General features: G+C 38.6%; 1 protein-coding gene across 4 annotated transcripts; it reads left to right on the top strand.

Annotated features, from left to right (window-relative positions):
- Positions 1 to 377: 377 nt before the first annotated feature.
- On the top strand, positions 378 to 21,079 carry LOC108719064 (DOMON domain-containing protein FRRS1L). Of its 4 annotated transcripts, none has more exons than XM_018267671.2 (7): positions 378 to 604; positions 2,843 to 2,998; positions 4,072 to 4,268; positions 8,347 to 8,431; positions 14,477 to 14,615; positions 19,931 to 20,177; positions 20,640 to 21,079. In XM_018267671.2, the coding sequence occupies exons 2-7, from the start codon at positions 2,934 to 2,936 to the stop codon at positions 20,810 to 20,812; spliced, it is 906 nt and encodes a 301-aa protein (XP_018123160.1). In that variant the 5' UTR covers positions 378 to 604; positions 2,843 to 2,933; the 3' UTR covers positions 20,813 to 21,079. The 4 variants fall into 4 exon arrangements, with proteins under 4 accessions (XP_018123160.1, XP_018123159.1, XP_018123162.1 ...); XM_018267670.2 differs by having other exon boundaries at positions 2,802 to 2,998; XM_018267673.2 differs by lacking the exon at positions 4,072 to 4,268 and having other exon boundaries at positions 380 to 604; positions 2,802 to 2,998.
- Positions 21,080 to 27,259: the final 6,180 nt, after the last annotated feature.

Here is a 27,259-nt window from a genome sequence, read left to right as displayed (position 1 = left end):
AGAAGGTAACCTGGAAAAATAAATTCACTCTCTGCTGTTAGTCTAAACGACCTCACCTGAAACGCCACCTCATTTCACGCACTAGTCATTCAAAAATCACCCCATTTCATAGTTTGCATATTCTTCTATCAGCGTCACTTCCCCTCCACTTCCCGACTATGTCATAAATCACATGCACATGCCTGTATAATAAGAAACCTGCAGTATATCTGCATCGCCACTGGCTCACCGCACATTCAGCTGCTCCTCAGCTCGTTGCTACACTCAGAGTGGTATCTTCAAAGCTGCCCTTCACCTCGGGGGCGTCTCCATGGCAAAAGCATTCCATTAATCCTACAGGCATGTGAGCTAGAGCAGACGGTGGCAGAGAGGTCAGTGATGACAACGGTTAGGTCACGTGACCTGAACGGCATCACTACACGGGAAGCTTAGGTACTAATACGCATGCACAGGGTTCCTCAGAAGATAACAGCGCTTGTGTGTCCTAAATGAACGAATTTATGGACTACAGCAGAGATATATTTTACAGAACATCTTAAAACCTATTTTAAAAACGATTGCATCTTCAGAATAACTGACTGATTGCAAAAGGAAATTACTAATGGTATGTATATATACATTTACTGGGCAATAATTTGAGCTTTATTTAATTTTAGCCTTTCATTTTCCTTTAACCACAGACCATAAAAGAGGTGTAAAATATTGTGTTTAAGGGTAGCATACACCACCCAGAGAACCAAATTAATAGAGTGAAATACTAGAAAAGAACTGTAAAACAAAGCAGAATACCTAAAGTAAATCAACTGGCAAACAGGAATACCTAAATACAAGTTTCGAAACAATCAGCGGTGGGACAAGTTTTCTGTGCCAGGACTGTCGCTCTGTATCTAAGCCTGTGAATAAACCATAAGACACTGTTTTGTAGAGGTTGCGGATAACGGAACTTAGTCTCATATTTATTTGTCCCTTATTCTAGAGCATATTAAAGGCCTTTACAGGTATATTCACTCAGTTATACACATGGCAGGAAACCCTTTTCATGCAGAAAATTATATTGGGCCACAAAAACACATACTAGCAAGTTGAGAATTATAGTTCTGCAATAGTGTAACAGCAAAATTGGCCATTATTGCTCAGGGACTAATCTCAAACAGTGGCAACTGGGTTTAATTGTTATAGTCCTTTATTATTGCCCAAACCGCTTGTAATTATAAGTGAGAAATTAAGTAAGGAAGCCATAAAAACCCTAAAGGCTGATTGTGAGCTGTGCATAAAAGGGGTGCTATAGTCCGTTGTGAGAGAGTTTAGTAGTGGGACATTCATGATAAAGGCTAATTCGTACAGACATTAAAATACACTGTAAATAAATAATACCTTGGTGCTTTTATGATCCTGTAACAGTGCCAAACACTATGAACAGGCAGACTTTAAAGGAATTGTTCAGTGTAAAAATAAAAACTTGGTAAATAGATAGGCTGTGCAAAATAAAAAATGTTTCTAATATAGTTAGTTAGGCACAAATGTAATGTATAAAGGCTGGAGTGATTGGATGTATAACATGTCAGTCTGAACTCTACTTCCTGCTTTTCAGCTCTCTTGGTTTACACTGACTGGTTGCCCTGGCTACCAGCCAGTAACCAATCAGAGACTTGAGGGGGGGCCACATGGGTCATTTCTGTTGCTTTTGAATCTGAGCTGAATGCTGAGGATCAATTACAAACTCACTGAACAGAAATGTACCATGTGGCCCCCCTTCAAGTCGCTGACTAACTCAGAGTTATAGAGCTGAAAAGCAGGAAGTTGGATTCTGGCTGTTTTATTAGACATCTGTTCACTCCAGCCTTTATATATTACATTTTTGGCTAACTAACTATATTAGAAACATTTTTTATTTTGCACAGCCTATCTATTTACCCAGTTTTTATTTTCACACTGAACTGTTCCTTTAAAAGAATAATATAACTATGCTACACTGTGAGCTGTGGATAAAAGGGGTGCTATAGTCTGTTGTGAGAGAGTTTAGTAGTGGGACATCATACCTCCCAACATTTTGGAAGTAAAAAGAGGGACACAAAAAAAATTTCTGCACGTAGCGCAGGAATTTTTTTGACCACACCTTTCTGTGGCCACACCCCCTAATTACCATGTTTGTTTTACAAAATTTGGCAGGTTATGAAAGTTTGAAAATATTTCTCCTTATCTAAACTGTGTTTTTGTGTCTCAAAATTGTTACAAAGTATCTTATTTGCACCTGTTAGGTGTTCTGGGCTCTCTGCTAAAAGCCAATTAAGTGAGAAACTTTGTTTATTTTTCTGGCTGTTCAGTGCATAGAAAAGAGGGACTTTCCAGTACAAATGAGGGACTGCGGGTTGAGCTGTCAAAAGAGGGACTGTCCCTCCGAAAAAAGGGACAGTTGGGAGGTATGGGACAGTCATGATAAAGGCTGATTCGTACAGACATTAAAATACACTGTAAATAAATAATACCTTGGTGCTTTTATGATCCTGTAACAGTGCCAAACACTATGAACAGGCAGACTTTAAAAGAATAATATGACTATGCTACACTACAACTCACATAAGCTCTCTTGCAATTGCTGTCATGTGGATGTAGTTGTAAGTAGCAGTTTGGCATAACTATAGAACACTGTATGCCTGATGTTGCTCTGAATGCTGTTTTGTGCTTTTTTTTTTTCATTTTCATCAGGAGGAGGAGAATAACATAAAGCATGGCTGTACAATCCCTCTTCACAAGTACAGATTTTTAAACTGCTTTGTTTTACCATTGTTATTCTTTCCCAGACCACAGATGGAAATCAATAGTGAAATCATTGTTCCTTTAGGGGAGTGAATTCTGCTGCCTCTCTCCCTGCCTTCTGGCTCAGCGTGAGCATTTGGGGGAGGGCAAAACACAGTAGAGGCGAAAGGAGCTGGATGCTTTATTTGATTGTCGGTTGGGTTCATGTTAAACCAGGGCATCGCTTTTCTCGCAGACAAAGGTACTTTTTTGGTTTTTGGGTTATTTTTGCTTGTTCTTACTGAGCTGCAGTGTAATGTCAGGCAGTACATGTCTTGTTACATATAAAATAGCTGTTTCAGCACCATAACTCCCTGTTACTATTGGCAAACATTTGTTCGATAGGATGCACTGCAAGATGTCGGTTTTCATGCCCTACATTTTGTAGTGTGCCAATGATTTCAAAGAAAAGCATGACAAGATGAATACTGTTATTGGTATATTTTTAAAGAGGGCATCTAGCCCTGCTCTGCATTATTTGTTTTATGCTTGCAGTATGACTGGAATCGAGCATGTTTGTTGCCTTAGCAATGCAACACCAATAACTGGTGTTGCAAATTAATTATACTGCTCTTCTTAGGAGCTAACAGTATGGAATTTCCCTCCCTATATCTGTAGATATAAACATACAGGGGATGTTTAGTCTGTGTTTTAAACAGGATACATATACATTTCTTTTTGTATCAAAATTCCCTAAACATTTACTATATTTTCATTCTGCTGTATTTCTGGCAACACCCCTGATAAAGTGACTTTGTTTGGGTGATCCAGAACATAATTAAGAGGGGAACTATTGCAAAAATGACAATTTAATATTAGCTTCATCATACTGAAATAAAAAAAAATTAAATAAAATCAATTAAAAAGTCTGTACTGTTTCTGAAATAATCAAGTTTATCTTCACTATTCCTCTCTCAGCATCTTGTGTTTTCCTCATTCTGTCTTCATTCAGGAGTTGGGTGTCAAATGAATGTTGCAGATATAGCAGAACTAGTGGTATACTGTATAGGGGGTTACTTTTGCCTAGAAGATGTATTAGAGCTGACTATTAAAATCACCAGAAATCCTGTCTCTCTCTGTATGCAGAATTTGTGCAAAAGGCAGTTATTTTGTTTGTAATGGAATCAGTTATTTGAGTGAGCTCTAATACATCTGCTGGGAAAGGGAGTCCCCCTATAAGATATATTGGATCATTCATCTAACACCCAACTGCTAACAACTGCCTTCCATCTGCCCCCTCACCTCTACTTCCCCATACATCTCTTGCTCTTTTAGTGTGATGATTCTGCTGTGCCAGAGTGTGGGAGCCTGGTTACTTTTTGCATATGCAGTTAGTGCCAGCCCTGCTGATGAGAGTGCCACGCGTGGGAGCCGGAGAGACAAGGGTGATCCAGCATTAGATGAGAAGCACCAAGATACTTACGGCACATTTGCTTCTGAGTTTTATGACTTGAGATATCTTTCAGAAGAAGGTGTGATTTTTGATAAAATTAATATAACATTAGCATAACCTAAGCATATTTCGAATTGTTATGGACAATGTGTAACCCCAAATTTAGCTTTTCAATGTGGGGTCATGCACAGTTAGTATATGTCTTCTAATTTACTTTTTATGTACTGCATAGTGATGCAGGAAATTCAACACTTAAGCGGGTACTCTACAGGGCTGTATTTATGTCTATTGCCAACCGACCTTTCTACATTGCTAACTGCACTTTTGGGGGTAAGTGATCCCTACTATCTTTATACAGATTATCACAAATACATGATTGAATTATTTTCTTTGCTGAGTGTAAACACATGCTGCAGCTAGGCTATATATTTTGGTTATTTAGTTGACCATTACTACATGAGCAAGTACAGATGAAGGCATCATATGGATGCAGCCTGCCAAGACCACAGAAACACTGCATTTTTGGGGATATTCTAAGAATAACACTGGCGGAACAAAAAGGGGATAGGTTTATATATGTTTTTTCTTATTTTGTTTTGCATTAAATAGGGCAATAGTCACATTCTACTTCCTGTTCGTATAAACCCAATCAAAACAAATCACTAGTACACTTAGGGCAGGACTCATTGTTGACGCGACCCGACTGTCGGATGCAAACGCAGCGTCTGCATCTGTCAGTCGCGTTGCGTCGCATCAATGCTGCGACACGATCCGACAATAGAATTACTTACCTTATTTCCGTCGCATCCGACGTGACGCCTGCATTTTTGCGCCGGAATTGTCCGCGGAGTCCTGCCCTTAGAAGCCCTGTAAACAAACCACTCCCTTCACCCAGCTGCAGTTTGTTAGGCTTTTAGACAAGGAATACCTCATTACAGTTTGGGCTTCTGTTCCATATAAGAAATATAAAATAACATTGTTCATAATTAAAACAAGCCCAAGCAGTATTAATTGAAGTTGATTTTTTCTTTTTTCACTATTTTTTAGTGAGTGCATGATCCATTGTCTTGTTGCATATACATTTACTTTACATTTAGGGACATATTTATCATGCTGTGTAAAAAGTGGAGTGAAGCATTACCTGTGATGTTGCCCCGAGCAACCAATCAGCAATTAGATTTCAACAGTTAGAAAACAAAAGTGACGATCTGATTGGTTGGTTGCTATAAACAAAATTGCTGGTAATATTTCACTCCACTTTTTACACAGCATGATAAATTATGTTGGTTGATTTAGTTGCTATTTTCCATGTACCTTGTGGTTTACTCCAGCAATGGAAGAGTCAATCCTTCTAATGGTGGCCATAGACGCATCAATAATATCGTACGAAACACATTTTTGTACGATATTCGATGCGCGTATGGTGGAAGACGTCTCGTCTTGGATAGAAGACTTGGATATAGGTCAGCTCATTGATCAAGCTGGTAGGAAAATTTTGATTGGGCGCCTTTGAAGGCATCTTTAGTGCTGAATTGTCAGATACAGGTAGAATTCTATTGTTTCTACCTATATATCTGACGATTCAGTTCTACATGTGTGTATTGAAACAAACGATCTTTTCCAGGAAAGATCGTAATTGTAATGGCTATGGCCACTATGAGTGGTAACCAATCAGCCCCTATGGCCACTGTGAGTGGTAACCAATCAGCTTTGTTGGGAAGCTAAAAATAAACCTTGGTCATCTAATAACACTGTTTGAGCTACAGGTTGTGAAGAGTGAGACATGGGTTAGTTTCCAAGAGTTTTGGCTAAATTATATTGAGAGATTTTTAGTAACTCAGTGTGATTCCTGACTCTGCTTTAGCTACTATTTCGGCAAGTTGCTATTTTTTTAATAGTTTTGTCTGTCCGAGCCTGTTTGTGCTGTTGCATTCAGAATCTCCTGAGCTGTATCTCTGCTGTTGCTACACTGTTCTGGCAAGTGTTTCTTTTCTTATCTAAATTTTGGTACATGTCAGGATAATCCACACATGGTTTGAAAATCCCATAAATGTTTTATAGCTTCATCTTTGTGTCTATGGCCAGCTTATGCATTTAAAGTGTCTGATTAAAGGGGTCACTTTTAAATGAACCTTTAGTTAATTTTTCAATTGGTTTTCATTTTATTTTATTTAGTTTTTTATTCAGCTGCTTTTCAGTTTGCAATTTCAGCAATCAGGTTGTTAGAGTAATTTGGACCCTAGCAACCAGATTGCAATGATTTGAATAGGAAAGACTTGAATAGAAAGATGAGTCATAAAAAGTAGAAATAATAATACATCTATAGCCTTACAGAGAATTGCTTTTCTAGATGGGGTCAGTGACTCGAATTTGAAAGCTGGAAGGAGTTAGAAAAAGGCAAATAATTAAAAAAAACTACAAAAAAAATAAATAATTAAGACCAATTAAAATGTTGCTTAGAATTAACCATTCTATAACATACTAAAAGTTAACCTAAAGGTGAACAACTCCTTTAAAGTGATACTGACACTAAAAAATGAATTTTAGCATATGAATGTACATTAAATGTTACCTATAGGTCATGTTGATCATTTTTTGCTGAGAGGTTTGTTTTTGTATATAATTGTTAGTTGAAGTTCCTAAGCCTGACTCTCTGACACTCTTACTTTGCCAACCTGACTGTCCCATCTCAGCCTGTCAGTTAGAGATTCTAATACTAACGAACTCCTGCTGCACAAATATGGCAGCCCCCTCATACAGGAACATGGGGGATGCATCATGCAAATACTTTATGGCAAAGTTAGAAGTAGCTTGCAAAGCCAATATTATAATAGATGTAAAAAAAGTTTAATTTCAGGTGTCAGTATCTCTTTAAGACAGCTAGTCTATATTCTTCCTGCAGCCACTGCTAGTGGGAGCTTAATCCTTTCAAATCAGCTCCTGCTAACTACCTACTAGCTATTTGTATACAACCACTTGCTCCTTGCTACAGGGACCTCATTGTGTTCCTAATATATTTCAAAAACTCGAAAAATTCTTGCTTTTTGACAAAAAAAAACAAAAATTTGAATTTTTTAACCTGAAAATTCGAGTTTTTGACTGAAAACTATCCTCGAAAATACAACTCAACCTTTGATAAATCTGCCCCTAAATGTTGTAGTCTGGTGAATAAATTTTATTTCACCAATCTGCTATTAAAGGGAACCTGTCAACCTAAGAAATAATTAAAAATCTTTTTCTATAACGTTAGTTCAGCGAAATTTTCTTATGCTATATATATATATATATATATATATATATATATATATATATATATATATATATATATATATATATATATATATTATTTAAATTTTATTTCCTTCAGTTTTGAAATTATACAATCACAGCCTCAGGCATAGAGGAGGGGCAGGCAATATAAGATTGACAACTCAGATATTTAAACACCTTTTTAATAGGTACAGATGTTCTAATAAAAAAAGAATAAGGGATTCATGTTTCATTTGCAAAGGACTTTCATTATTATTCACAACTTTTTAAGTTTCCACTTTACACCATTACACTGTTTTTCTTGCATTGAGCATTGTTGTCTTCTGATGAAATCAATTAAAATGCACCTTTCATAAAAACTGCCCCCCCCATCGGAGCTGCAGGCTAATAGAAACCACACTCCAGATGGGGTAAACATTGGTATTTTTGCAGGATAATGCCCCCTTAAAGCTTCCCGTGCGGATGGGCCATGTTGGGGAACATAACCACATAATGAATATTCATTACAGTTCTGTTCATCGTGCTGTTTAAAACATTGGTGAAAAATATCCCCGGTGATATTGCCCATAGCAAGAAATCAGCAATTCGATTTCAGCAATCACCTACAAAAAAAACAAAAGCAGAGCTATGATTAGTTGCTATGGCAACATCACTGGTGATGTTTGTCTCCATTGTTTTATACAGCATGATAAATAGACCCCTTAAAGTATAAAGATAGGACCACACATCCCACACATCCACACGTGCACAGTGTGGGTGAAACAGCTTTTATATGATATGTGCCTTTTGAACATGGATCGGAGTGGATTGTTAAATTATGGTGCATTTCAAAGTATTTCTCAATAGTTAACAGGTATTGTATAATGATTATTGCTTTTATATTTCAGGTTATCCTTTTCCTACAGCTCCTCCGGTAGATCCGTTTGCAAGAATACGTGTAGATGACTGTGGTAAAACAAAGGGCTGCTTTAGGTCAGTATACTTTATGGGTAGGTAAGCTTTTAGTAAGAGTATGTTATAGCACCTAGATTTATAGACAAGTGGTCTTATTTGGGAACATAGATGTTAAAGGAGAACTAAACCCCCCATGGTGATAAGTCCCCACTGGCCCCCTCCCCTGGCCCCCTTCCCTGTCTCCCCCTGCTAAGTGTTACTCTAGAATTGTGTCCCTTGTAGGATTACTGACTGTACATGCAGAGTGAGCACAGCGGAGCTCAAGGGCGCTTTGGTAATCCTCGTAAAGTGAGCGGCGCATGTGCAGTTGGAGCAGTTTGCTGTGACGGAAATTGCCGAAGCGCGGGAAGAAGACCCGAAGATTACCAAAGCCCCAGGTAGATTTTGCCCGTGAGCTCCGCTGTGCTCACTCTGCATGTACGGTCAGTTATCCTACAGGGGTGGGACGGGGGGCCAGTGGGGACTTATCACCGTAGGGGGTTTAGTTCGCCTTTAAATTGACAAGTGCTGTTGACCATAACAGCCATTCTGGTCTTTGTTTCTAACATGTAGTGCACTAATCAGGGGCGTAACTAATACTCTGTGCACTGCGCACATGCTTGCACAAATAATCCCCAACCCTACTATCTGTATTTTGCCTTGTTTTAAGGCTCCAGTGGCACCCAAGGGGGTGTGGGGCCACCTAAGGTAGTTATGCCACTGACATTATTCAAAATTAATTGTTGATTTGTTGCTATTGGTACACTAAATGCACTTGTGTCATTTAGCTCCTGTGTTCCCAGGGTCACCTTGGGGCTTAATTCTCATTTGTGCCTGGCCACTAACCCATACCATTGCTATCCAATCGAGTTGTCATGGTTTACTGCCCAGGTGCAAATTTGTTAGGGGGTTATTACAACTGAATTATTATATGGGGAGGCTCATTTGGTAGCATGTTAAGATTTGATAATTTTTCCACAGTGTTGACTCCTGTACCGACTGAGCATTTATGAATTCTTTTTAAATTTCTTTTAAATAAAATAAGGGTTGATCACACAATTTGCAACCCTGTTATTGTAGGGAAATGGTGGGGCCACTTCCTGAATTTTTGGATTATTACATTAGACTGGGTGGATGGGATATTCAGAACAAGATGAGCGAACAAAATCAGATACGTGTAGACCTGCTGTTTCAACACACACCATCCATCATGTGATAAGCAATTAATATGAAGATATAAGAAACAGACCAGGAACAGGCAGTACTTTAGTCTGCAAACACCCTTTATTGGTGTATTTTCACTCACGACATGTTTCGGGAGCCAGTCCCTTTTTCAAGTGAAGAACAAAAACAATTAACACACATTAAGTAACCATTGTAACCTCACCCCTTTGGTGTTCCAGGTGATACATTGTGACATAACAGTCCAACCTGTTGGAATAAATACAATTAAATACTTTAAATACTTAAGAAACTGCACCAAGCCTATCAAAAGTAAAAACATATGAGCACTACAAATGAATGTCTGTCCATAGGCAGGGATCACCCTCGCATGTCGCTCACTGCTATTTTATATAGACTAGCTAGTCTCAATAAACAATTTCTCTACACTTACTTTTGCAGTGTTCTCTTTTTATTTCTGTGACCTGCATAAAACAAAGATACATTAATAATTCGTTACAGAAAACATTTGTAACTAAGTTTATCATTAAACCCTTTTGGTTTCATTGTATCAAGCTGCCTAATCCATTTGTTTTCTTTTTGAAGTAACAACTTTACTCTATCCCCCCCCTCTGGGAGGTAGTTCAACTTTATCCAGGACTTTCCATCTTATTTGTGAAATATGGTGCTTAGCTTCAAAAAAATGTTTGGCTAGTAACGACTCATTTGGTTTTTGGGGGTCAAAATTTCTTATATAACCTTTATGTTCTCCTATACGCACTTTGACTGGTCTAGTGATTTGTCCCACATATGCATACCCACACGGGAATTTAAATATACCACATGTGTACTTTCACAGGTAGCATATGTTCTTACTGGTATGTTGAATCCTTTGAAAGGATGTGCCACTTGGTCCCCTTTTATGATAGAATTACACAGCCCACAATTTAAACAGGGGAACGTTCCCATTTTTGGTTTACTAAAGCATTTCATAGTCTTATTTTTCACCCTGAAATCAGAACTAAGTAAGTTATCTCTAAGTGTCCTACCTCTTTTATACGAAAAGAGAGGTTTGTCTTTAAATAGATGTCCATACATCATATCACTTTGCAACGCTGGCCAGTACTTTTTAATTACACTTTCAATTTTGTTACTTCTATGATCGACGGTAGGTACAAATGTGTTTTGCTAATGAACCTGAACCGGCCGTTAGAGGCCCTTTAACTGCCCTAGGCCTTAGGAAAAAAAAGTAACTTTATACCCACTGTTGAGAATGTTTCAATTGAGATGTTTGAAAAATTGGTTGTAAGTGAAGTAAAACATTCATGGGAAATGAGTAAGAAAAAGCAAAGTAATATGACAAAAGCTGATTGGCATGTTTTAAAATCCCTTAAAAAGAATACTGAGATAATTATTAAAAAGGCGGATAAGGGAGGAGCGATAGTTGTCATGGATAAGGATGCATATATAACAGAAGCCATGAATCCGCTGCAGGTTACTGACCATTATGAAATGATTAATTATGATCCAGTGTGGGAAGTGAAGAAACTTGTTGATCACACTGTACTAGACGCAGAAATAAATGGTGTAATAACTAAAGAAGTAAAAGAATTCTTGCTGATAGATCATCCTGTAACACCAGTAATATACTTTTTGCCAAAAATCCATAAAAGGTTAAAGGGATACTGTCGTGGAAAAACATGTTTTTTACAAAATGTATCAGTTAATAGTGCTACTACAGCAGAATCCTGCATTGAAATCCGTTTTAAAAAACAAGAAATGGATTTTTTTATATCTAATTTTAAAATTTGCTATGGGGCTAGACATTTTGACATTTCCCAGCTGCCCTCAGGTCATGTGACTTGTGCTCTGAAAAACTTCAGTCACACTTTACTGCTGCACTGCAAGTTGGAGTGATGTCATTACCCCTCCCTCCTACAAGCTGCTGTAATGTAAACAGAGCCTTGTCTGCTGAGCCTGTCAATTGAACAATAGGCAGGAATCAAGATAAGCTCCCACTGACACCACTTCAGAAGGACTGAAATAAGATAGTCCTGTGATCACTGCCCCCACTTACGTTTAAAAAAATAAATATATATATATATATATATATATATATATATATATATATATATATATATATATACATACATACACACACAATTCATTTTGGACACTGGAAAAAATATTTTATATAGATAGTTTATTATATTTGTTTACACAAAAATGAATGGCAGAAACACAGGAGTACACTCCCAGGACTGATAACAGGGAATAGAAAAAAAGGATAAAATAAGGAGGACATACTTGAAAACCAGGAAAATTTAAGAGGAAGTCTAGGAAGGGTTAAAATAGCTCAGGAGAAAGGAGGCAGTAAGTAGTTGCTGTGCCTGCTGTTAGAGCAGCACAGGATGAATGTGTAATGAGCAGAAATGGAAGCCCCCATGACAAAATACAAACTAAAATAACTTATGCATGGATTTGTGGATTAACATTTTATTTGCCAGACAGTGTTTATGGATGTGTGTTTTTTATAAAAATGCAAAAAAAAAAAATTTTTTAAAATGACGACAGATTCCCAATTGTGGCCAGTATGGGGTCTGTATTGGAACCACTAGCCCAGTATGTCGATAAATACTTGCAACCCATTGTATCAAAAATCAGCACTTGTCTAAAAGACACATCAGATCTTGTGAAATTGGTAAAATTGGAGAATCTGGAGAATGTTGTGCTGGCATCTATCGACATACAAAGCCTATATACCTCTATACCCCAAGAGGAGGGAATACGGTATATAGAAGAGGCATTGCTAGACACTACGTTATCACATAACACTGTGTATTTCATATTGGATTGCTTACAGCTGGTTTTGAGTAAAAATTATTTTCGGTTTGGTGACCAGTATTACTGGCAGAGGCAGGGAACGTCGATGGGATCAGCGGTCGCGCCCTCCTTTGCCAATATAGTGGTGCACAGACTAGAAAAATAATATTTTTTGGACAACAAAATGTATAGTCAAAATATAAAAGCATTTTTTCGCTTTGTGGATGATATCCTCATATTGTGGTCTGGATCCAAGGAAACGTTCCAGGAAATGATAGAGAAAGCAAATAATAGCCATAAGAGCATTAAGTTTACATTTGAATATGCAGGCAACTCTATCAATTTCCTGGACATTACTATAACTAATAACAAGGGAAAACTGGGTACTAATATGTACCGTAAACCTATGGACAGAAATAATCTATTGAGAGCAGATAGTTTTCATCATCCTAAAGTTAAAAAGGGCATTCCAAAAGGCCAGTTTCTTAGGGCTAGGCGATTAACTAGTGATATCAAAGGATATAAGGAAGCAGCTACTGATTTAATTGAAAGATTCACGCAAAATGGGTATGAGAAAAGAACTATGGAATCTACTGCAGCCCAAGTGGAACAAGTTACAAGAGACTCACTATTACTGACTTAATTAAATAAAAAAAACAGTAAACGTACACCATTTGTATCTACCTTCGATCATAGAAGTAACAAAATTGAAAGTGTAATTAAAAAGTACTGGCCAGCGTTGCAAAGTGATATGATGTATGGACATCTATTTAAAGACAAACCTCTCTTTTCGTATAAAAGAGGTAGGACACTTAGAGATAATTTACGTAGTTCTGATTTCAGGGTGAAAAATAAGACTATGAAATGCTTTAGTAAACCAAAAATGGGAACGTTCCCCTGTTTAAATTGTGGGCTCTGTAATTCCATCATAAAAGGGGACCAGGTAGCACACCCTTTCAAAGGGTTCAACATACCAGTAAGAACATATGCTACCTGTGAAAGTACACGTGGTATATTTAATTAAATGCCAGTGTGGGTATGCATATGTGGGACAAACCACTAGACCAGTCAAAGTGCGTATAGGAGAACATAAAGGTTATATAAGAAATTTTGACCCCCAAAAACCAAATGAGTCGTTACTAGCCAAACATTTTTTTGAAGCTAAGCACCATATTTCACAACTAAGATGGAGAGTCCTGGATAAAGTTGAACTACCTCCCAAAGTTGTTACTTCAAAAAGAAAACAAATGGATTAGGCAGCTTGATACAATGAAACCAAAAGGGTTTAATGATAAACTTAGTTACAAATGTTTTCTGTAACGAATTATTAATGTATCTTTGTTTTATGCAGATCACAGAAATAAAAAGAGAACACTGCAAAAGTAAGTGTAGAGAAATTGTTTATTGAGACTAGCTAGTCTAAAATAGCAGTGAGCGACATGCGAGGGTGATCCCTGCCTATGGGCAGACATTCATTTGTAGTGCTCATATGTTTTTACTTTTGATAGGCTTGGCACAGTTTGTTAAGTATTTAAAGTATTTAATTGTATTTATTCCAACAGGTTGGACTGTTATTTATGGACTATTTTTATGGGATTTTTTCAAATTTTTGAGATGGTATTCCTGTTATTGGTATATATTTTTTCATGCAACAAAGGAATGGAGTTATCCATGATGTCACAATGTATCACCTGGAACACCAAAGGGGTGGGGTTACAATGGTTACTTAATGTGTGTTAATTGTTTTTGTTGTTCACTTGAAAAAGGGACTGGCTCCCGAAACATGTCGTGAGTGAAAATACACCAATAAAGGGTGTTTGCAGACTAAAGTACTGCCTGTTCCTGGTCTGTTTCTTATATCTTCATACTGGGTGGATGGGGTAGACTATGGCAGCTTGACTTATTTTGGGGCAAATCAAGATAACTAAAGTGGGCCAACGTATGCGAATCTTTCTTGGCACAATGGCACAAGACTTGCACCACAGCAAAAATATTTTGTAAAAATTGCATAATTACGTGTAGTATGTTTAATTTATACAGATAACCATTGAATGACTGGACCTTCAAAATGTCTGAGCATTATGTTTGTTGGCATTTTAGGTATGGCAAACCTGGATGTAATGCAGAGACCTGCGACTATTTTCTGAGCTATCGCCGCATTGGAGCCGATGTAGAATTTGAATTGAGTGCAGACACTGAAGGCTGGGTAGCTGTTGGGTTTTCCTCTGATAAGAAGATGGTATTCAGCCTTTGCTTTTAATTTGATACCCTTCTTGCTTAATTAGTACTATATTATAGCATTACATTTCTGAATTATTCTAGCCTGTCTACTAATTGAAAACTAGGATAGTAAAGATATATATAATGTATAGTGAATAATCTACCCTCTATTGTAAAATATAAGGATATTATAAGCTACCGAGGAGTTCCATGACCATATTGGTCATGGAACTCCGAGTAGACTTCTAATATCCTCATATTTTAAAATGGGGTGCATTATTTGTTATAATGCACAAGTTGTAATAAGTCAGGTTACAGAAATTAAATCATTAAGCAAAAATTATAACAAATAACATCACTAAGCACCATTCATAAGGATATAAAAATGATATTACAATGTTTTTTCATAATGCACTAATAGACACATGCTGATTATAAGCTAAATTGTAGAACTTAAAAGAGCAATATCATTTCATTTTCCTCATAAGCCCAATAAATAAACGTCACACAGATTGCATTAATAAGCAACTGAAATACCAGATAGAGCCGCTGCCAGACTTTGCTTGGTAGCGCCCTAGTATATCTTGGTTTGTGCTGTTTCTTGACATCCTATTATCTGTGTTTGGCTGGGCACACCACAGTATAGCAGCTGGCAAGCGTGAACAGTTGAAAAGTTAGATTTTTTTTTTAATTTAGGCAAGGTTTATTTGGCATTGCAAGAAGAGGTTTGCAGTTACAGACAACAAAAACCTAGGTACACAGTGCAGCGTAAACAGTACCAAGTTATTAATTACATTGCATGAAAGTTTGCATTAGGTATTTGTAGGGGGCCATAATTTCCAGATACCGATGTGCCATGACTGTCTACACGTTTGGGTGTCTGTGAAGGTTCTCATTCATACAGGTCATTGTATTTCTATAATAATAAGTCTCTAATGAGCACTGGTTGTCCATATTTGTGCACCAGGCTTCGAACAGGGGTGTGGATTGATTCCGGTTTAGAGTAATTTGCCTTCAAGCCACAAAGGGGCTATGGAGAGGAAAATAACTTTGTCTGGAGGTAGCTGTAAGTGGGCATTATATTTAGCAGACAGAGCTTAGGATCTTTATGTATAATTGTCCCCGTCAAGGTTTCTAGTTTACCCAGTATCCTGTCCCAGTACTCACATAGCCCGGGACACTCTCAAAAGGAATTAATTAACATACCTGGGAGTTAGAGGCATCTCTGACATGTAGAGGAGACAATGGGTTCATATGGTGCAATTATATTGGGACTTTCAGGGTTTCCTTCTATTGGTAGTCTGTTAATTGCCCCAGGTCCCTTTTCCAGGCAGTCCTGCAATTAATGGGCACCTTTACCAGTCTTGCCTTTACCAATAAAACGTACAATTTGGAAGTTTTCCCTTTAGACTTTTTGGCTTGTATGCTTTCAGCTAAATTGGAGTAGCTGATTAATAAAGGCCTTTCTGTGGTATCTATTTATATTGGTAAAGACTGGTTGTGAGTTTGGTGGACCCACTATTTTCTTCAACGCAGCAAAGGATGTAACACCCTTGGCTGACCACACCTTTCCTATTGTCAGCAGACCAAGTATATTTGGGCAGCTAGGAAATAAAACTCAATGTCTGGCAGACCAAGGCCATCTTCTTGAGCAAAAAAGGTGCATATAAGTTTTTAGGGCGAGAATAATCTGTATAAGCTGGCCCCAGTGGCAGGTTTCACCAAGCTCTACACTTACAGGGTAACATTAGGTGGTGTATTTTTTTGCAGTTGGAATGATTTACCTTTATGTCCAGATATGTAAAGGTATCTGCTACCTGAAGGGGCAGCCGTCTAGCCTCTTCTCTGGCAGTGGGGGGGGGGTCTTTTGAGAACAGGACAGATTTTGATGGACTGGTGAGTCTCAAACCTCACCAAATTGTTGTGTTATAGAGATTAAATGGTTCAGGGACTGGTCTCTGTCATCCAGATTGACTGAGGTATCATCCGCATATAGCTGTATTTTTTTCAGTGAGCTGTCCTGCCATAAACCCGTGAACTTGGTTACTTTTCCGGACTGCCCGTGCAAACAGCTCATTCACTCTTATTGTTTCCACTGGAGTTTGGTTAGAGCCTAACCATTTCTATGTATTGTGGTCCAATGTTAAGTCTGGTCATAAGGATCCACAGGTATGGCCACTCCAGTCTTTGCAATGTTTTATGCCGCTATTGCTCTTGACCCTGTATTTGTGTTATTAATAGACCGGTTTAGGAATAGTCTCCTTATATTTAGTGCAAGTTTTTTTTGTTGGTATAAACCCGGTTTTAATAATAAATCTGAGGTTAGGGTCTCCAAGTAGAAAGTGATTACTGTATTTTTGTTATTAATAGACCGGTTTAGGAATAGTCTCCTTATATTTAGTGCATGTTTTTTTTGTTGGTATAAACCCGGTTTTAATAATAAATCTGAGGTTAGGGTCTCCAAGTAGAAAGTGATTACTCCCCACATAAAGGAAGAGGCCCAGGTGCACCGCCCTGAGCCCTCATCATGGGGAGCAGACAAACTGAAAATTCTTTGGCGCAGGCACTCAAGTTTATTGTGTCCACAGCCTTACGCATTTCGTGTACAAACACTTAATCATAGGCCTGGTTATCCAGGTTTACTATAGTGGTAATGACTTTACCGAGTCTCCTACCCAGCACCTTTGCTAATATCTTTACATGGGACATCAGCAGAGATATGTATGCCTCATATTACTCAATAGGCAGCCCATTAGCACTTGCTGCTATGTTTAGGGGGAAGGAGTTTATAGCCTCTACTATTCCGGTTTGGCTGAGGGGGATGTCTAGGAATTGTCTGTATTCACTGGGGTGTGATATAGAGTCCCGAAAGGAGTCAATGATACTTTTTCTGGTTGTTTGTTAGAATAAAAGGTAGAATAGAACTGTACCAAGATGTCTTTAATACTTTGTGGGTCAGTTCCTAGGGAGCTTGATAACTGTGGGTGTATACTACAGGCAGCCATGAATGCCAGCAGTTTTCATGTGTGTTTGCCCTACTCAAAGACTTTAGCTTTTGTGAAATAATATTTGTGATGGTCTTTTTCATGCATATAATCTGCATACTGTGCCTGTGTGGCCTTTAACTGTGCAATCATTGCCAGCAAGTGTGAGAGAGCAACCTGATGTTCTAGCTGTATTATCAGCTTTTTTATTTGTAACTTGGTGCTCTAGATTGTCCTTTAAGGCTAATGATTTCTGCATTCAGAATCCATATACTGTATGCCTTAAAGGAATCCCATGTCACTAATAAAGTAGAGGGGACCTGTTTCATTTTGAAGAAATCCAATATAAGCTCCTCCGGGTGTTGTTTATTATCTAACGGGTTTAAGGGAACCGCGTGGGGCAGCGGGAGCTCCGTAAAAGCAAATGTGTGAAAACAGGGTCTTGCTATTTAGCAACACCACATCAATTTGGGGAAGCATTATGAGGCGCATGAGAATTGTTTTGTGCTGGGTTTAAAGTGCTACCACACTTCTGTGAGACCCATAGTAGAGATTAAATTATTAATATTAGGTGCAAGTTCTGGAGCTGTATCCTTTTGCCCATGTCCACATGCCTAAAGTTGGTCATAGAACTGTGTTAAAGTCTCCTGCTGCTATATGAAATGCCAGTGGGTATGCCCCTGCAAATGTGGTGAGCAGTGACCGTACCATATGGAGAGGGTATGTTTGTATGTTGATGCAAGAATGACCTCAAAATTAAAGATGAACCCATGCACAAAAATACCTTTGTGGGTCTGTGCAGACTTCATTTAATTTGAAAGCAACTGATTTCGCAATTAGGATTGACACACCAAATCCTTTCCACTCATGGCCTTTTCAGAGCCAGCAATTTCCCACCAGTCAGGTGGGTTTCCTGCAGGAGTATAATTGTAGTGTTACACTTTTTCATGGTCTACCACCAGACGCTTTTATAAAGCCATTTAACCCTCTGGTGGTCCAGCTAAGGACATTGATAAACATTTATAATATAGACCTATATTAGCCTGCTATTACTTACATAGAAACTCGCTTATCATTGTGTCTCCTCAGTAAAACTTACAGAGATCCAAACTTGTAGAAATATAAGTAACCCTAAAATTTCCCATCCTTCCCCTTCTACCCAAACCCCAACTGCAGGTTGAACTTACACCCTGAACATAAGGCATTTGTTAGGTGAAGGTGTGCATGCTGCTGAGACCTTAGTCTGTATTAATGTTTGATCTGAGAACAGGGAAACTTAGTCTTTTTGAGCATTGTCCATAGTGTTGTTCTGCTACCAAAAGTCTTATAGGAATGTCCCCCAGTGGCAGGGTCTTCCCCCCCCATCCCCTGCAGGATCTGCCATCAAGCCAAGTGGTGGATTTTGGTAGAGGTCAGCATATATCGATATACTAAATGCTTGGTGTCGCAAGGGGTCCTTGGTGTGTGCGAGAGAGAGGACTCAATCAGTGGACGTGCTGGGCCTCCTGGAAGAGCTTGTTTTGTCGGCACTCTGTGGGGCCTGTGGTGAAGGTAGTGGATAGGTTGGACTCTGAGCACTGCTTTCAGTCTCTGCTCAAGGAACTGCTCTGGGGAGTTTCCCTCTTTCCAGGAACCCGATGAAGTGGAGATTGTTCCTACGCAGACAGTTTCTAGATCATTGGCTTTCTGCTGATATTCAATAAGGGTTTTTTTACTGTGCCTGATAACTGGATGTAGGGTGTCCTCCATTATGCTAAACCTGCTCTCCAGTGCTATTTTCCTTTCCTGCAGTTTTTACAAATCTTTTTGATTATGGACAGGTCCACTTTAAGCTCCTCTGTCCTGGTTTTAATTAGGCTTGTACATGCTTCTTTTGAGGAGCATATTTTGGCAAGCACATCTAGCAGGGCTGGCTCCAGTTCTGATGGGTATGCAGGAGGTGATTACACCACCTTCTTGACGCATATTTTTCCAGGCACGTGGCTGCCTCAGATACTTTTCTTGCACTTTGTTTTGACCCGTTATTGTTTGCTGTAGTAAGGGGTCCCACCACAAGTTAGTTGGATCTGTTAGTTGGATCACACTCCTATCTGAAACCACTGGCTGCTGTTACTTTAGGAGTTGTTTCATGCAAATCTCTATACATATGAATGTATATATTTTTTCAGGGACATGCTAGTGTACCTTTATTTACAGTAAATATATCCATATATTAGCAAGAAGTGTCAGCCACTGATTTGCAACTACATAATACTTACTGCTTATAAATAAAGGTATTGTATGATGGGACTGTTATTGTTCATACAAAATTGTAGCTCATACATTTTCATTATCTTTTTTGTTCTTTCAGGGAGGGGATGATGTCATGGCCTGTGTTCATGATGACAATGGAAGGGTTCGCATCCAGCACTTTTATAATGTTGGTCAGTGGGCAAAAGAGATTAAGAGGAATCCTGCTAGGGACGAGGAAGGGGTGTTTGAAAACAACCGTGTAACTTGCAGGTTCAAGCGTCCTGTATATGTACCAAGAGATGAGACTATAGTGGATTTGCACTTGAGCTGGTACTACTTATTTGCATGGGGCCCAGCAATACAAGGTAAGAAAAAAATGTATATGTTATAGAACAAAAGTAGCTGAGTATAGTTGTGGCAATCTGTGTGGATTATTGCAAATCTTTTGATATAATCTAAATATAAAAATTATGTCTACAGACATAAAAAAAAGATTGCAAACTATATACAGTAGAACCCGGATTTAACAGTTTTCCAAAATTACGTCTTCACAGTCCCACATAGGTGAGGTTTTTTTTTGTTCCCGTTTTGTCCCAAGGACAATTCTAGAGAGGGTGCTGGGTATTAGCCTTGCAAGAGTAGTTGCTCTTTGTTCCTATAATTGTTGCTAGAATTTAAAAATTGATCCTAAAACCACTAACATGAGTTCTGCCTATGGACAGTTATTTCCAACTATGTAGTATATTCTTTGCAACAGCCCAGTACCTTGTATACAGTATTATGGAAAGTGTTTACAGATGTTTTTTCTTCTCTTTTGCTTCTGTCAGGATCTATAACACGGCACGACATTGACTCACCTCCAGTGTCAGAGAATGTAGTGAGCATTTACCGATATGAAGATATTTTCATGCCTTCAGCAGCTTATCAGACCTTCTCTTCTCCTTTTTGCCTTCTTCTCATTGTAGCACTGACATTCTATTTGTTGATGGGAACCCCATAAATTGTTTCAGTCCAAAGTTGCCAGAATGTCAGTGTCATTTCTGTACTGTTTAGTCTGAGACATTGTTTTGCCATTTTATGCTATGGTGGCCTCCAGTATGCAGTATTATAAGTTGTGAGATCATGGAACAGGGTCTGATTGTATTGCCATTTCAGAGGAAAATGACCTGACCTAAAAGATATTTTGTTAAATATTGATTTGATAAGTTTGTTTTGTTTGGTTAAATGAGAAATTAAATAAAGGTGCCAACATCATGATTAATATAGACATGATAGTTTTCAAAGGGATTTTATGCACACCCTATGCTGAATGTCTACTGTCAATAAACAGGAAGTGGGAATGTAGAGCGGTGCCACAGTTATACAGGCATGGGACCTGTCATACAGACTGCTCGGGACCTGGGGTTTTCGGGATAATGAATATTTCGGCAATTTGGATCATCATACCTTAAGGCTACTAGAAAATCATGTAAAAATTAAATTAACCCAATAGGCTGGTTTTTCTTCCAATAAGGATTATTATATCTTAGTTGGAATCAAGTACTATTATATTATTACAGAGAAAATAATATAATTTTTTCTGTAATTTAGAATTATATATATATACACATAAATATTTGAATAGACAACTTTTTTTTCTTCTAATTTTGGTTCTGTACATAACCACAATGAATTTTAAATGAAACAACTCAGGTGCAATTGAACTGCAGACTTTCAGCTTTAATTTAGTGGGTTGAACAAAAAGATTGCATAAAAATGTGAGGAACTAAAGCCTTGTTTTAAAACAATCACTTCATTTCAGGGGCTCAAAAGTAATTGGACCAGGGGTTCAAAAGTAATTGGACAATTGATTCAAAGGCTATTTCATGGGAAGGTGATGGCAAGAAAAAAGTATGGAAAAGGCGTGGAACAGCTTATGATCCAAAGCATACCACATCTCTATAAAACATTGTGGAGGCAGTGTGATGGCTTTGGCGTGCATGGCTGCCAGTGGCACTGGGACACTAGTATGTATCGAGGGTGTGACACAGGACAGAAGCAGCCGAAAGAATTGTGAGGTGTTCAGAGACACTGTCTGCTCAAATCCAGCTAAATGCAGTCAAATTGATTGGGAGGCATTTCATAATACAGATAGACAATGACCCAAAACATACAGCCAAAGCAACCCAGGAGTTTATTAAAGCAAAGAAGTGGAATATTCTTGAATGGCCAAGTCAGTCACCTGATCTGAACCCAATTGAGCATGCATTTCACTTGTTGAACACTAAACTTTGGACAGAAAGGCCCACAAACAAACAGCAACTGAAAGGCGCTGCAGTAAAGGCCTGGCAGAGCATTAAAAAGGAGGAAACCCAGAATCTGGTGATGTCCATGAGTTCAAGACTTTAAGCTGTCATTGCCAACAAAGGGTTTTCAACCAAGTATTATAAATTAACATTTTATTTTCAGTTTTTTAATTTGTCCAGTTACTTTTGAGCCCCTGAAATGAAGTGATTGTGTTAAAAAAAAGTCTTTAGTTTCTCATATTTTTATGCAATCTTTTTGTTCAACCCACGAATCTGAAAGCTGAGAGTCTGCAGTGCAACTGTATCTTAGTTGTTTCATTTAAAATTCATTGTGGTAAATTAGAAAAAAAGTTGTCTGTCCAAATATTTATGGACCTAACTGTATATATATGTTTGCTAAGTTTCTTCAACAATTTGCAAAAAAACACATTACAGAAGACTCTGCAAGCATATCAGTGCTGTGGTTATCCTTTTATTAGTTGACTACTTGTACACAGTGTACAAGTAGTCGACTAATAAAAGGACAACCACAGCATTGATATGCTTGCAGAGTGCTCTCCTCATTTTCCTACAATTTGAGTTATAGATATCAGGATATTGGTGACCTGATCGAGGAAAGTTGCACCCTTTCCTGAAACAAGCGGGCAGAGTGTTTTTGGACAATATATTTCTTAGATACATTACAGAAGACATGAGGCATGTGAAATATATACTCCAGGTAACTGCAGGTTAATTTTTTCACATTTGCGTGAGATATTGTACACCCCATTAAAGAACAGAACGGTGAAATAATGAGTTGGTGCAAACTGCTTAGAGTCTTCTTCTGACCTTTCCCGGAGGAAAATAAGTTTCTTGGCATCCTTAGCCAACAGTGAGTTTGGCTCACATGGATAACTTCTCTCATTTTAACTTTGGCATTGGGAATGCACAGTTTTTATCATGCAAATAGTGATCATGTCAAAGAAGACACGTGAGTCATGTAGAAGTCCTGTACATCATAACTAAGCCAAAGATGGAGGAAGCAGAATTCTGGGCTTGCTGATTTGCCTTGGCACCATGGAAACATAGATACACCGTTATGCTATTACTACTAATTTGGTGAAGTTACAGGTGGGAGGAGCTTATTGAAAACAGGATGTTTTTCGAATTTACTACTTTACAAGTCCAGGCCCGGACTGACAATCTGTCTGTTCGGGCATTTGCCAGAGTGGCCGCTGTACACTTTATATAAGTGGGCCACTCCTGAGCTATAATCCAAATTAGAAATGTCCTTGCAATGAGGGCTCTAGGATCGCTCCTCGGTCCAATCTCCTGGCTCTGCACCTCCCACACCTCTCTCGTCTTGAGCTGCTGCTGCTGCTTGCGCCGCTGCAGTGTGGGGGGGGGGGGTAGGGCTGCGATTGGTCTTTGATTGTTCCAGGACGTGACCCCCAAAACTCCTAGCAGCCCCCGAGAGAGAGCACTCCCTTGACTCGCTGCCAGAAATGGTAATATTGCCAGATCAGGCCTCTCCTCCCCGGCCCTTGTAATAACCTTACACCACTCGCAGCTTCCTGGGTCTCGGGGCACTTGTTTCCATGGCAACGCAGGACGATATCTGGGAGCCAGTGCAGCGCGAATACACCTCCCTGCGTTGCCTCATGGTTCTGCCAGAGGATGGGATGGGGCCATGGGGGAGAGCGCTGCAGTCTGTGTGTGTGTGTGAGAGAGAGTGCTGCGAGCTCTAGTTCAATTCTCTGTTCCACTCTCAGTGCAGATTCTGGGAGACAGGGTGCAGGGAGTTGTAGTTTGTCATGACTTGTCTGCAGCAAGAGGAGCTCAGGACAGGGAGAGATCTCTCATTCCTCAAGTGCAGACAAATGGAACATTAAAGGGAAATGCATCTTTGCAATTGGTCATTAATGGGACATTGGCAGCACAAGGGCCTCAGAAGCAAAGCCTCATGATGAGCTGATGTAGTTGTAACCATAGCAACCAACAGGTGGGCACTAACATCTCATCATTTGCTGCTGTCTGAATCTGCAGGGAAAGAAGTGTAAGCTTAGAGGGTTACTGGACAGTTGGAATATTTACCCTTGGGGAAAGATGACGGGGCAGTTTATGTGCCAGCTCTTGCTTAAAACTTTCCATTCATTTACTTGTCAGGGCTCCTGTATTTCTTGGGCAGTCAAGCAGTTGTAGGGCCTGCTTCCGCTATACAGTACTTGCACCTACTTTAAATTAGGGTCATAAGTGCAGAGAAAGTTGCTTATGCCACATAAGACTTTTCCTTAAAAAATTTAATAGTGTTGCACTGGTATGTAATCATCCCCAAATATGTAAGGAAGTGCACTGGTCCCAATTAAAAATTAAAACCAAAAAAGAAAAGTTCTAGTAACCATGCACACTAACACCAAATAAAAATCGTATTTATTAGTGTGAGTATTAACATCATTAAAAAGTGCACTTGTGGGGTCCAGCCCCACTTTTTGTTAATAAATGTATACATTGTATAAAAACACAAAATGGATACCGGTGACATTTTAACATATGCAATTAGATTACATCTACAATAAATGCCATATAACTTTTCCAACTACTGCTTATTGGTCCATTATCATATATGTTCCCTTTAGCAACAGGACCACTTCTGTAGAGAAACTCGGAACACCTTATCATTATATCATTATTGGTTCCTAAAATTGTACAATGTTCAATCAAACTGTTGATAAATCAGTGCGGATCACCTTTGCTCTCAGTATGCTCTCAGCCCACAATAGATAGATAGTTGAAGTGGGCTTCCTATACAATCTGTAGGCTGCCCTCAAAAATCTTGATCGTAATATCCATAAAAGTCAGGCTGCCATAAATGATTTATAGATAAAGTAAACTTATTCAAATGTGCTACAAATCTGTGTAATTGTCATAAGGTGGGCCTTTCTATAATAAAAAGATGTTATCCACAAAGCAGCAGTAGGGACTCTAGAAATTTGTGTCAAGCTGGATAGTTGCCAGCATTACAGGATATTCTGACACTATTGGACACACAAGTATAATCATTAATGAGAGTAGCGGATGCCCTATAACACTTAAGTAATACCCAACCTATGGCTGTCGTGGAAGGCTTCTTTGCTATGCAATATTGTTGGATGTAAGTTGCAACTTTACACATGGAAGTACTCCACAAATACAAATGATTTTGGTGGTCTAATAGACTATATATACTGAGTACATACAACTCCATAAAAGCGACTACCACATAACAGCAGTTGGAGCATGACTAACTACTTGCATGCATCTAAGCATAGAACAATGTTATTTTGTGTGCAATATGATCATTACTGAACTGGGGTGCATGGACTCCTAAAGGATATTGAATATGAACTATTGGTGCCTGCTTGTCGAGAAATGATAAATGTATCTATTGTATGACCTACACTACATTCTTTACAGAAGTGGTCCTGCTGTTAATAGGACCATATATGCTAATGGGCCAATGAAGAGTGGCTGTCGAGTTATATGACATTTTTCGCAGAAATCATAATCATCATTTATTTATATAGCGCCGGCAAGATATGCAGTGCTTTACCTTAATTATAATTAACAGGGGAAAATGGTGAATAACTAACAAGGTTTTATAGAGTACAATAGGACTAGAATGCTCTACAAATTAGAGTTTACAACTGAGACATAGGATTTTAGAAACAATTTTAACTCCTAGGCAGTGTGCCTGTGTGGTGGAATGAAAGGTGGTGTTGTTTACGGTGTGTGATATCTGAGGGACAGAGGAAGATATTGGAGGAAATATAATGAGTTCTGTTTTTGAACTCACTTAATTCTGTTTTTGAACTTCCTTAATTACCACCATACCTAAATAAAGTAAGTGCTAGGGATTCATTTTCTTTTTTGTAATAACAAAACAAACAAATAGTAAACTAGAAACAAACATGCTCTTTATTTGTCCTAGATATAGTAGGACATCCATAATCACCCATTGTGGACTCTGGGAGGCAACTGTTGTTTTTGTCAGGTTGAAGTCGTTAATGGATTAGTGCGTTGTAGGCATTCTAAGTCATACCACGGGGTGTAATGGAAGGTGGGTACTGTGAGTTGTCTGATATCAGAAGGAAGGCTTAAAATATATGTGGTCCAGGTGTAAAAAAACCATCAGTTTGGACAGTTTTATTTAAGGAGGTTTCCAACCAGTCCATGTGGAACAAAAAATGCAATTTATTCTTAACTAGGTTCATAGATGGTGGAGTAGGGGAAAGCCACTTCTGCAATAAGGCTTTTTTGGTTGCTGCAGCTAATCTTTCTGCTTATGCTTTGTTAGCTTTAGATACTTACTGCGTCCCTCTAATTTTGCTAAATAGAGCCCACTCTAGGTTAGGCTCAAATGTTTGTTTGGTTAATGCGTGCCATAATTTGTACACTTCTAGCCATAATGTGTTACTAATTCGCCAAGACCATATACAGTGTATTAGTGAGGCTTCCATTAATGAGCATCTTAGGCATGTTGAGTTGGGTAATATGTAGGGATGCACCGAATCCAGGATTCGGTTTGGGATTCAGCCAGGATTCGGCCTTTTTCAGCTGGTTTCGGATTCTGCCGAATCCTTCTGCCCGGCAGAACTGAATCCTAATTTGCATATGCAAATTAGTGGCGGGAGGGAAATTGCATGACTTTTTGTCACAAAACAAAGAAGTAAAAAATGTTTTCCCCTTCCCACCCTTAATTTGCATATGCAAATTCGGATTCGGTTCGGTATTCGGCCAAATCTTTCACGAAGGATTCGGGGGTTCGGCCGAATCCAAAAAAGTGGATTCGGTGCATCCCTAGTAATATGCCCATTTTATATCTCTTTAGGGAGTCAAATATGATTGATGTAATAGTTGTAAGGCCATTATCTGGTATTGCGTAGATGGTATAATTCTCATAGAATGGGAGTGAAATTTAATGACGTCAGCTGTGGTGATGGTTGATGTAGTTTCTGACCATTTTCCAAAGTGAGTGGGGATAAGAGATTTAACAATAAAAGACAGGGTGCTGAGATTGAAAGAGGGTGATGGGAGCAGTGAAGAGAAGATTACAATTTCAGATTAGTTTGATGGATGTTGGAGTGCAAAGGATATATGCAGAAGTATAGAGGAGTGAGAGAAAAAGAAGGCAATCAAATTAAACA

This window comes from Xenopus laevis, chromosome 6L (genome assembly GCF_017654675.1).
Source record: "Xenopus laevis strain J_2021 chromosome 6L, Xenopus_laevis_v10.1, whole genome shotgun sequence".
NCBI lineage: Eukaryota > Metazoa > Chordata > Amphibia > Anura > Pipidae > Xenopus > Xenopus laevis.
Note: the sequence above shows the minus strand (reverse complement) of the source record. Positions and strands in the feature narration are given on the sequence as shown.

Coding starts and splice junctions, on each gene's coding strand:
- LOC108719064 (XM_018267671.2), top strand. CDS start 2,934: ATGCTTTATTTGATTGTCGGTTGGGTTCATGTTAAACCAGGGCATCGC. Junction 2,999..4,071: donor CGCTTTTCTCGCAGACAAAG/GTACTTTTTTGG, acceptor TTGCTCTTTTAG/TGTGATGATTCTGCTGTGCC. Junction 14,616..19,930: donor TTTCCTCTGATAAGAAGATG/GTATTCAGCCTT, acceptor TTGTTCTTTCAG/GGAGGGGATGATGTCATGGC.